The 13000-nt window shown below is 31.1% G+C and overlaps 1 protein-coding gene across 1 annotated transcript in view; it reads right to left on the bottom strand.

Annotated features, from left to right (window-relative positions):
• Window positions 1-10293: 10293 nt before the first annotated feature.
• Window positions 10294-13000, bottom strand: part of LOC128237984 (receptor-type tyrosine-protein phosphatase F-like) — a 46463-nt gene continuing 43756 nt past the window's right edge. The window contains exon 30 of the mRNA XM_052953560.1: window positions 10294-11345. Coding sequence (XP_052809520.1) covers window positions 11296-11345 — 50 coding nt within the window. The 3' untranslated portion in view covers window positions 10294-11295. The remainder of the gene's footprint in view (window positions 11346-13000) is intronic.

The raw sequence follows: 13000 nt of genomic DNA, 5'->3' as shown, positions 1-13000 counted from the left end.
TAGTTTTTTTTATATAAATCCTGAAAACTTCATGAAAGTTAGTGTACTCCTTTGCCTTTTCGATTTCAACAAAATAGGAAAATCCAAATCAATATCACAAGACATAGCGATCTATTAACTTTTTATTTTACCAAATGCATACCAATATCATAACAATGAACATACTGTCGTATTTTCACAAACAATGTTATATTTTATCTTTTAAATAATATGCAAAACAACATACCGAATTTGAAACTTTTGGCGGAGATCCATCACAATCCTTACACGTGTATGTCATCAATTGCTCACATGTTGATGTTTCAATTTTAATGACCCACATATTATATCTTCTAAGAATACCATTTCTTTCCCTCGGCTCTTGTAACTCAATTATGGTTGACGTTGATGCCAAATTGGTGTTTTCTAGTGACTCTGGATTTCCCGGAGCTGAAATCAATTAAGTATGTCCACCTAATATATAAATACATCTACGGTCGATTAAGCAATGCATATGCACTATGTGAATCCGAAATCATGTAGCTAATACATCGTAAAAGAGGCTATTCAAAGTTAAGCACATCAAACAAGCTCATAGAATGTTTTATTCTAATGTAAATTATTCATTTGAAACGCCTTCAAGAGAATACATTAAAAGTAAAAGAGCCATTCAAAAAATAAGTAGTCTTTCTTTATATCCTATCACGATTTTGGCGACTTCTCTCATTAGTTGGTAAAAACATAAACTAAGGTATTCTTTTAAATAACCTGCAAAAACACGAAAGAATACATTTACCAATTGGTGTTTTGATGATTGTTTTAAAAATAAAATGCAAAGAGCGCACGATTAACAGGGGGGAGGTGTGTAGGTAAACGGATGGGGGAGGGGTGTAGGTAAACGGGTGGGGGGAGGGGTGTAGGTAAACGGGTGGGGGGACGGGTGTAGGTAAACGGGTGGGGGGTATACATGCGTATGTTGCTTACAAACTGACCTGAATGCATTTATGTATCAATGGTAAAACGTAACGATAATTCACAAATCGGACACAACTGTCTGAATCAAACTTTTATTAGCGAAATAAGGGAAAGAAAAATGGACGAACAAAAAATGTTTTGTATTTTTTTATCCAATGCTCATTCCTGCAAAGTGTTCTGTTCCAAAGTGCTATAAAAAACATGCATGTGCAGAAATGCTACACATTTATCCGTTTTAATTTTAACTTTGAACATGTCAAAGACATTTCCTCCTTTTTATGTCTGCAAAACGACAACCTTATGCACAAATTGAAAAACATGAACGAACGACGTTATCACAGCGTGCTGTGATTGATATGCTAAATCACATAAAAGGAACTTTACTACTGGTTTAGTTTTTTTACCAGTTATATTTTATGACATCAGCAGTCAAGCTTTTATTAAAAAAATAACTATATTTATTTTTAGCTTCTTTTTGTACATATGAAACATCATTTGACGTCATTGAATTGCGCCGTCTTGTTTCACCTCATCTGTTTTGAAATTTTACAAATCAAGCAAATTCAATATAAATATCTTAAATAAGAATAATAATATTATAGATTAAGAAAAAACCATGTCGAGGCTTCTTTGATATGTATAGATATAAGTATGATCTCTGTCAAATGATTAATGTACAGTGGCCACGTATTTTTGAATGTCCAGCGTATATTACAATTTCAACTTAATGTATAATCTCCTTCTTAAAAATGTGGTGATGGCGATTTCCGAATAAGTTTATAAATAGCTTTAAAATGAGCGTATTTATCATCTAAATATTTTACTTCTAAAAGTAACATTTAACTTAAAAAGTGTTAATTAATAAACTTATTAAGTTAATCCAATTAGCTTCATAAAAGGAATTTGATAAAGCATTTTCATAAGCGAGTACGACGTAAATCGCCGTAAAATATAACACAGTTGCCAAATTTTGAAACATTTTGAAAACAATAGTAAAGATTCAGCTTGTGAGTATAAGTTTATAAGTGTATAGTTTACGTGTAATAAAATTCTGTTCTGTTCTATAATCAACCAAAGTTTTACTGAAACTGAGATTGCCATCTACTTTAGAAGGTTTTCATTCTAACTAAATGAAGAAAAAATAAAATATAAACAGCAGCAATGATAACAAATATCAGAAACATACCCATACAGTACACGCGTACCTTCTTCCAGTGTGCTGCTAGAAAAAACTTTAAAAACACCCATTGCTTGAAGAGTAGCGTTATCATAGTTTATTATATATGCCGTTATCGTAACATTGCAAAACGTTCCTGGATCAAGAGTTGAAGCAGTCGCTGATAATTTCGTGACATGTTGAGTCTGATGTTTTTCGATAATACTGCCAATATTCGGGCTTTCACAATTCCACTGTATTTCGTATCCATCCGTATAACCTAGCGGTTTGTTCCAGACAACAGTGAGAGTTGAGTTAGTTACCACACTAGTGCTTATTTCATTCACATTTACTGGATAAGGCTCTGAAATGTTGTCATTAAAAATAAACTATTGTTAGTTAAAGTTACTTTAGATCCGATATTTTAAACTGACCATATTAATCATATAAAAGAATCAAAGCAAACCTTTGAAACTTCTCTGACGCATTAGTGTTGACAGACTATATTTTTTTAACGCATACAACTACAAAAATGCATTCACATTCTTACATGTTAATGTTCTGAATGCACATATTTCTGCATATGTGTTTTTGTTTTATAGTTATGAAAAAGGTATACTTCTCTTAGCGTTGAAATAGGTTGTGGCGAATAATGTATAGTTCAAATATCAAGTATCATGCTTTACCAAAAATATATTATTTTTTCTTATTTTTTTGGTATGGCTGTAATACTTCGTTCTTGAATCTGATGACGAAACAATTTAATATATGTGGCAAATAGATTGCTTTTGTCGTTGACTAAATGAAAACAGAAATATATTTACAAATACTCAGTTTACTTACTCGTATAGGTCTTGATTTCTGTAAATTGTTCACTTTCAGTGTCATTCCAAACTGTATAAACTTTCAGGGAATAACTTTTTCCAGCTTGTAAGTTGGGAACAATAATGGAACCAGGCATGTCAATATAGTATATCTCATAGCAACTCGATGAATTCAATTTTATGCAGTACTTGTCAATTGTAAGTTCAGTGTTTCCAGTCACATCCAGTTCAATCGAAGTTTCGTTTACAGATTTTAACAGCACAGTTAGAAGTGCAGGAGCTGAAAGTATGATGACATTAAAACAAAACAAAAATAAGACGTGGAACAATGATTGTAATCATATAAATTGTACTCCTTTATTTTAGATTAATTGTAAAAAGAGCATTATGCTTATATTAAAGAATTACTCTCGAGTACGTTTTTTAAGTAGAAATCACTACTGATGACATTTTTTCGATGCCAAATAACATGCCTCTAATTGACTGCACATGTTGGTGAAAGACATATACACTATTCATTACACAACTCTTATCTCAAGTTGTTGCAATTATAACAATCACAGTAACGAAATTAAATGTCAATTATTGTCATTTTAGGAAATATATTCTTAAATGTATCATTGAGGTCAATATAATGGACACGTTTCAGATAATATACTATAAGCCGAACGGTTTCAACAGCATGTATCCGTTTACTTGTTTCATGTTATATATCAAAGATGTCACGCTTTTCACGTCGTTTGTTATACCGGTCTTAGCAGTAAATTGTTGCTGATGATAAACAATGCAAACTTTTTTCACACCTTTTTAGCATTTGAATACATTTTTAACGACTTTGGAAATGCATGTGATCGCTTTTGACATACGAAAGACAGAAATGCTCAATTTTAAGGCTCTCTTCTTAGGCACTGTTATATAAACTTCGAAATTATTATTATTATTGTATTATTATTATTATTATTATTATTATTATTATTATTATTATTATTATTATTTTAACATAGAAAGTTTTATTCAAATAAACGTATATCAAAATATATAAGAATGTGAGAAAGTATACGAGCTTTGCATGTATACATTAAATATTTCATACATCATTGAAGAGGTTAAAATTAAATCAAACCTAAACAATGAGCAATTTCACATGGAGAACAAATGTGAATGCAATTTTGCTTAACGATATTTACAGAATATGCGCCATCAATATCAAGGACGTAGCATTGTTAACCATGATGTATATACCGAGTTCTGGGGTGTTGCTGTCTTGTCTTATGTTCTAGACTAAACAATAAATATGTTTTGAGGACTATCACTATCCCCAGGTTTTGCCTTAAAAAATTGTAACTAAAGTTGACGTCAATTCAATTTGATGATTAAATTTTTCGCGTTTATATTCTTTAAGGAAGCTACGCCCCTGAATAATTTGTTTATCAATAAAACTTAAATTACGATCCCCAAAGGTGTAATCAGTTTGTATAATAGTGTCTGTAAGAATTGGCAAATCTTTAAATTGTACAGGTTTGCACATTTATTTTAATCTATTGTGCCATTTTAAGATTGTTTTCCTGTGTAGGAAGACAAACACAAAAATAAATAAATAGAGGGTGTTTTTTACGCTGCTACCCGTGGAGTGCCCCTCATGCAAAATTATAGCTGTCAACTTTTCTATTTTCAGTTTGCTGAGGAATAGTTCTCTGCTATAGTTCTTATAGCTTATTATTCGCTCGTTTTTTTTTTGTGCAAAGCTTTTATGAACAGTAAGCAATGAAGTTTTATAAGTGAACATATGTTCCAAAAAATAATGAAAACAGTTTTATTTAAAGTTGGGCATGAATACATAACCAAATTACTACGTCGCAATTTAATGAATGAAAAATTGGAAGGTCAAATGTGTTAGCAAATCAAATGCGGATACTCTTTGGATTTTAAACATTCTTCTAAGTTTAAGACTGTTTTATAGTAAATTAATAATCAGTCATCTTACTGTAAGAGACCAGTCTGTTTCACTTCATAACAGGTTTGTTTTCCAGATAAAGAGTGATTGCCACGCTAGTTTGTTGACAAATTTTGAGGTGTGGGTGGGGTAAAAAATTTCGGAAAATATGAAACTGTTGTGTGAAATTTCCAGGAAGCTCTTTTTCGCACTACAACGGCAAACATTTCAAAAATCATTTGAACGATGGTATAAAATTCTATTTATGTTCGAACAGTTGTTTTAGTCTGTTATTTGTTTGGTATGAAAGCAAATGTTCGAACATTCAGATTCAAGGATCAGGAAAATGTTTGAAAATCGTTAAAACCGGTAATAAACGATAAGTTGTTAATTTTCAAATATATATTTATTTAAATTTATAAAATATTTCTTCAATTAAAACATTTTTGACAACATTTTTTGGTTCAATGTCCAGTGTTCTGTTTTGATGAAGGCAAGTAACTACAAAGGAATTTAAAAGAAGTTCTGAAAGTTGATATTTTCACTCCTTATTTTGCAGTGAAAATATAATTGATATTTTCACTCTTGTTATTTCACTGTTTAATCCCCATATTTCATCGTAAAGCATGAAAGAAAAGTAAAACATTGTTATAAGTTTTGAGGTTGCTGCCTCGGAATGGTCAGTCATAACGCTGTTTGGTTAAACAAATGCATGAGTGCAAAACCTCATACTTACCCTAACATATATGGAGCCAATAAAATGTATGTGTACGATTATAATATCAATTAATGATGTACACTGTCGCTAATACTTAATGAAAAAAATGTAATACTGGTATTACTCTTGGCTTACATTTTTAAAACAAACAAAAATATAGCTGATTTTAAGATGTACCTACATATCATTTGAATTTAAGAGCTTATGTAAACTTGCTCATTCACCGACATAAACTGAATCTTAACATTATGGTATATACTTACCTTCCAATGATAGACAATTTTATTGCATGTAGTTGATCCTATGATTTATTTGAAGCATGAACAAACAAACTTAAAAGCTTTTAGGTTGTTACAAAAAGCTGGTATTTCGTTTTTGTATTGACTTATATCTAACAGATCGTTCAGAATAGTTACTTACGTCGATTTTGACGATCATACAGTTTAATACATTCAGTCTGTCGCCTGATACTTATCTCAGGGTCTATTCAACTGTTCCATTGAAATGGTATCACTCAATATTTTCGCCTAATTGTAAATGTACATGTTAAGACAGACAAATGTCAGGACATATTTTTCCCTATCGATACATTACCTCATACGGGTACTTTCCCTGTATAAACATCCATCAATTAGTAAGATTGTGGGCGTATTTCAATGATTATGTTGCTGTCCAACGTGACTTTTGATTTAACCGGTTGGGGTTCTAATTACATCAACATTGCATAATTATATTTCTCTGTTTTAGTATTTTTTCTTAAACAAGATTACTGAACATCATTAACAGATAAAAATGTTTGCCCTTTTCTTCATTCCTTTTAAGTCACATATTAATAATAAATAAACTACCATAAACCTTTGCTATCGTGTTTTAAATTTATATTCATAGAAAGTTTTAACCGTTTTATTTTGTTCTTTATGAAACATTGCATACCATCATTTATCTTAAATGAAATAAAAAAATGTAGTACTTTGTTTCATAATGCTATAACCAAAGCGACCGTTTCAAGGATTCGAACCATTATCCGTTTGTTTCGTCCGTTATGTCTTTCTTGTAAAGTGTCTTATCCACTTGCAAATGCCAAAATACACATTCTTTCACTTGCCGAAATATTAATACCATAATAAGATAATGCTGACTTTTAGTGTATTGGTCATTTTATGGGATCGGTAGGCCTGGAGTTCATACATATTCTTAGAAGTCATTTGGCAGTTCAAACGTCCAGTGCCGTATTGCAGTTAACCTATCGTAGCTTTGCAAGTGTTTATCAGTTTTTTAGTAAATGTGTAGGCCAAAGGCTACTACAGCTTTGAAGACAAGATAATATACTGGCAATAACAAATAGTAATTAAAGGTTGATTATCAGCTTGGAAAACGTTAACAAATTGAATATATTCGTACGCGAAGATTCTTACAATACGTCAATATTTCGAACGCTTAGTTCTAATCGCACACAGATTGTTTTGAACGTCTCTGGTCTTAAATAAACTCATTGGAGAACTCCCATTCAGTATACTGTATATGCACTCTACGAAAAACCATTAAATTTAAAAAAAAAAAAAATCTCAATTTGTCGTTAAAGTTATTCAAACGATAATTAGATAATTAAACCATATATCAAGCGCAATTTAAGTATATTAGTAACTTTGTTCAATAAGGTTTGTTTTTTGAAATCAACACAGTTAACGTTTCAATAAATGGGCATCGACAATGATCATATTTTCGAAACTTCGAAAACATGTCAATCTACCTCATAACGCAACAAGAAAACGTTCAGTACCAGTTACAAACCATCCCTTGCGTACTTGCAGTACTTTGATTAACATTGTTTTTACAAAATTCAAAGATTCCGTATGAGGCTAAATATCGTTGGGAAATAACATATTAAGAAGTGTATTAATATCAATGACATGTATCATTTTAACATTTGAAAATACAAAGCCTACATTGTAATAAATGACCATCTGATCCTTTGTTTCCATTTACATGAAATTTCAATGACATACGCTCTATTTTTATTGATAAATTCTTGATACGTCCATACAAGATGAATTCTAAAAGCAGTGAAAATACATCAAATTATGTTTCGATAATATAAATTTATCTATGTAAATTTGCTACAATTTAAACAAACATTTTACGTCCATAAACTTGTATATGATTGTAGCAAACACACACAATTAATAAATATCCCATCATATATTAAAATAACTTATACAATTCTTCATAATAATTAGAATCATTTAAGTTCACCTGCTTAAAAATCGATTTCAGTGTAAAATTTAGTTAATTATATAAAACTTACCTGTCGCTCCTAATCCAGAATAAATTATCAGAATTTTAACAATACAGACAATGTAAACATATATTAAACTTTTAATGAAAATCATGATTGAAGAGAATTAAATAGATTTGGTTATACAACCTTGTTTTAAATTGAATATTGCCTTATATCAGAACATATCAGGTATTGATTGATAAAGATAAGTAATTTAACCTTTCTTATCTCAAAATGTGTGCCTTTTGTGACTCATTGTAAACAAGTTTATAGTTTTAAGGCTGAACTCTCACATATATACTATTTTTACAACTTTTTAATTTTTTGTCTTGGAAAGAGCAAATTTTTGCGTAAATATCTGCAAACCAATGGTATATAATTGCTGACAAAAATCAGATCGTAGATTATTATATATCCTTTCGAAAATTAATGTTTATCGCTTAATCCGTTACTAACGGTTTAGGAAAAATGCATAAAATATCATTTTTTGAACTTAAATATAAAAATCTGCGATCTAATTGTTTTGTCAGCAGTCTTATATAACGGGTTTCCATGTTTTTTTTGCAAAAATTGGCTCTTTCCAAGACAAAAAATTAAAAAGTTGTCAAAACCTTCAATCTGTGAGACTGCAGCTTTAAATAGAACAGGGTGATACATATAATTATTCATTCCTTCCTTTTAAGTAGGTGGGACGACAATCAATTCCAGTGTTTTCTTCTACCATTTTGTGAATGGACTAGGCCATACTGATTGGGAAAATGTGTCATTTTGAGAAATATTGGATTTTTTGTCTAGAAATGAAAAACAAAATACAGTGATAAGGTTGTTTCATTATGAACACACCTATATTTCATTCAAAACTGGTTTGTAATCTATGTTTTGATTGGAAAGTATACACACAGAAAACAACAACAGAAATTAGGAATTATATTTTGAAAACAAAATGTTTAACATTTGGAGTTACCTTAATTTGTCAGAAGAACACATTTATTATTATATTATATTTTATTCTTATATTTACTTTTTATCTCTTTTTTATGTAATTCACTGGTTTAATTGGAGTACTGGAGTGGAATGGTGGACGACTGCTGTATTGATATTCAAACCAGCCGCTGCTAAATAAGCTTGATTTGTATGCGAAACACTAGCGAGCCAGACGAAACACATTTGTAGATCATCCCCATATTGGGTCGTACCTGTTATAACGCACTCGCTCTTTGCACATTTATTTATCAAAATTGTACACGGACGATTATATGGTCACGTCGTTAATCAGTATATCACATAATGTCCTGATTTAAACTGATGATGTTATTTTCATAATATACATGTTTGTTACTAGTAGGAATTCCCAAAGCATTAAATCTGCAAACACAGTCATGGCATTGTTCGCCACGTGGCTTGATCTACCGAAAATGCTTTACGAAACCACAGAAATGGGCTATTAAAACCTTTAAATAAAAACACTTTAAAAACTACAATAACCACACCAACTTTGCATAGACAACTTGTATGTTAAGAGAGTATTTTGTGTACTTATAAATGGAAACTGCCTAAATTTCATATTTGACATTCATAAAACAGATAAATTTCTTCAAGTTTAAATGTTGACACTGAGAAAAAGGGGACCTGTCTTAATATTCACATTCATAAAAACGTGACTGTCTTAATGTTCATTATTTTACTAAAAAAACAGAAACTGCCTACTTGTTTAGATATTGACACTTACACCGGGATCTATCTGAACATCCAGAAATCGCCTCTAACAATGAATCCGTATATGAAACGTACATACGTGAATTGTATAAATGTGTTTACTTTGAAAAGAATGAACGGGCGCTTTCCAACGTTTTAATGTAGGAACCGTCTTAAATGTTGAACTTCGTGATATGACAACGGTCTTAAAGTTTGAATAATGACAACCAGACAAATGAAAATGCCTTGATGCCATTAATAAAATGGAAATTGTCTTAAATGTTTAAATAGCAATAGTCACAAAACGGGAAATGTCTTAATGTATAAACGTTGACAGACCGAACATGGGAATTGTGTGCATTTTTAGATATTGACATTAATAAAACCGGAACTTTCTTATTGTTTAAATGATGACATTCATAAAATAGGAACTGGTTGGTTTTGAGCTATATTATGATTTTTATCACTTTTTCAATAACTCAGTAAAACTAAGGTAAAAATATTAAACAAGAACAGCATTATCTTTAAACTAGTATGTTGAAACGTTTAAACAGCAATTCATCCTGAGCAAAACAAAAAAGTGCTTGTTTTTACCAACAGCTACAAATTACAGTTCAAGTGGACAGCTTATTGTTCTTCGCTATTCGAATGAACATGAATGGCAGTTTAATCATAGTTTTCAGTTTTTCGGTTTCAAAAAAGTTTACAACTCTTCTGTCTGTTAAATCCGTTTATTATGCAAATGGTAGCGTATATTTTATTTCACAAGCATTAGATTCATAGACTAATAAAAGCTATCATGAACTAATCAAATTCAGAAGCGAAGTTTAAAACAGAACAAAACATAACCGGATTTTCTCCCAACAAACTAGACAGTTTCTTTTGATTGAAAAATACACACAGCTAATATATAAGTAGAAAACATAAATTTAAAACACATTATTAGGATGGATCTTCTATGGCAAATATGAAACATGTACGGTTTTTAATGATGTCAAAAAAATCACAATTTACAAAAGCAAAATTGATATATTAATGCTAATTTTGCTAAATAACTATAAATTTGGAACAACTACATGCGCTTAAACTCCAGTCCATTTTTTATCGATGAAAAAAAAAATAAAAATACTTACATGTTTTCCCATATTACTTGCAATATATTTAAGCTGAATTTATAGGAACAAAAAGTATTTCAACTTGCATATATGCTTATTTATACGTTTTTATTATCTGTGATAAACCTTTATATGTTTCAAAATTTCTTGATTTTTTAAATAAATAATTATCGTGCTATCCTGTACGCTTGTTGATTTTTCTTTGTTCCTACATAAGCTAGTGTAAACAACATCATATAATTAATCTCACATCAATATTTATATGAAAAACTTCAAAACGCGTCCTTAAAGACAAATCACACACTTACATATCATACAAAAGATTGAACACAATAGTGAGTAATTAGTTCGAAAGACATGTGCATAACACTCATATTATGGAATGTGTTCATATAAGATGAATGTCATGGAATGGAAGAAGTATAAGACCGACTTTCAATGCCTGACACACTTCTAAGAATTGTTTGATCAATAACATTCTGGTTATACAAGATGCATTATAAATGAACGAAAAACAACTATAAACTGACGTGTCACCGCAGAATTAACAGTGTATGTTATGTATACGTGTTAGGATTCCAAGATGCTATCATTGGTGTTGTTCATTTTTTCCTCATATCAACTAACATTGTTGATGTTGTCTCCCCAGATTCGTGAGTTGTTCGTACATATCTGAATAGACAAACAAAATAAAAATAAGGTTTTAGCAATATCTACCCAATATGTATTATTGATTTTATAGGCAGAACGATCGAATATGTCTCATTTTTGTTGAGTACTTCCAACATATTTAATCAGAAAGTTTATCAATGTTTCTCCTGCGAGCAGTGATAAGCCTAGCTCCCACTGTCACGGAAACCATTTACGAATAACCTACTTTTGTAAATCGAAAAAAACCTTCGAACAGGCACAACTCTACATCCGTATTCCAAACGTGTCGGTGTGAAATCGCATTCACGCGTTTTTAATTCTACCATGTCTATATAAACTATTAGTGTTGTGTTCTATTTCTTCACAGTGCATGGCTCATTGCAAAAACAATATATTAAAAATATCATTCTCTTTAAATTATTGGAACAAAAAAATGGTACAAACGTTTAAACTGGACCATTTAACTTTGGCTGTCCTAAACAGTAACAAAACATCAACATAGCTTCATTTCGCGGCCAACTCACGATAGAGAGGGGTTTACCCTGTGCCATTAATCCAGGTTTATCTTTAAATGTTTTGCTACTGAACTTGTTTCTGTAGTTTTTCACATAATTACTGTAGTTGTTTTTCTTCATTTAGCCCAATTGGTATCGCGAAAACGGAAGAAGCGTTAGCTGAAATAGGAGGACATTGTCCCAATTTCACTTGCATACGTATATTTCAACGCAGATTAATAACGATTACACCATTATACGTTATGATCTACTTCGCTCTTGGCTGCCAACCAATAACGAATGTCCTTTACCGCGCAAGGTTATCAACGTTAATACCGCTAAATGGAGCATCAATCAGAATAAAAGTTACATTTATTTAAACAATAACACATAAAATGAGATAAAAAGTGAGTTATTTATCATTTCATATTTAAAATATCCACTGTAAACAATTGCAATATAAGTCGGTATCTCAATTGGCCTGACATAAGTTAAGGTAACAATCGCATTCAACTTCATTTCAAATGGTATGTTGTAGTTATATTTGTCAACAGGTTTTATCGCGTGATATATCAATAAACGTAATGAATCATAAATCAAGTCAAATTGGGGGCATTTGTACGAAAGTAGAAATCAATTTGATGACCTTGTATGCAATCATGCGGCCAGTCTCGGGCAATCTCACGATTATCAGTTCGTAGGTAGGTTTTTCCAAGTATACAATTATACAATATTAGCAATGACTAATTGTTTAAGACGATGTTTTGAAACGAGTGTATTAAATTAACATAGAACGTTCGTGCGATAGCCTATGGTTGACTAAAATGAAAGATAAAAAGTTAATTTATGATTGCTGCTGATGAACTTCATGGCACCATAAGATCGATAACAGGCGACCAAAAACGATTGATCACGATTCACTGAAATGTTTTAGTATACTCGATGAAAAATATTTACGATAAGCTAGCGATTAGCAAAGTTTTGAAACGATAACCGCTCTCTTCACTTTCTGCTGCGATGCTTGAGACATTAATGTATCAGCAATGTAAACAGACGTTCGTGCGTTCGCATTATCGCTGTGGCATATCTAAGAGATGTTCCTGTCGTCGAATGTCGTAACCTACGTCATTATCGGGACTTGTCAAACGAATTGTCAAAATACACATGAAAGCTATCGTGAAT

Source organism: Mya arenaria, chromosome 6 (assembly GCF_026914265.1).
Source record: "Mya arenaria isolate MELC-2E11 chromosome 6, ASM2691426v1".
Classification (NCBI taxonomy): domain Eukaryota; kingdom Metazoa; phylum Mollusca; class Bivalvia; order Myida; family Myidae; genus Mya; species Mya arenaria.
The sequence above is the reverse complement of the archived record's forward strand: the minus strand, read 5'-3'. Positions and strand labels throughout refer to the sequence as shown.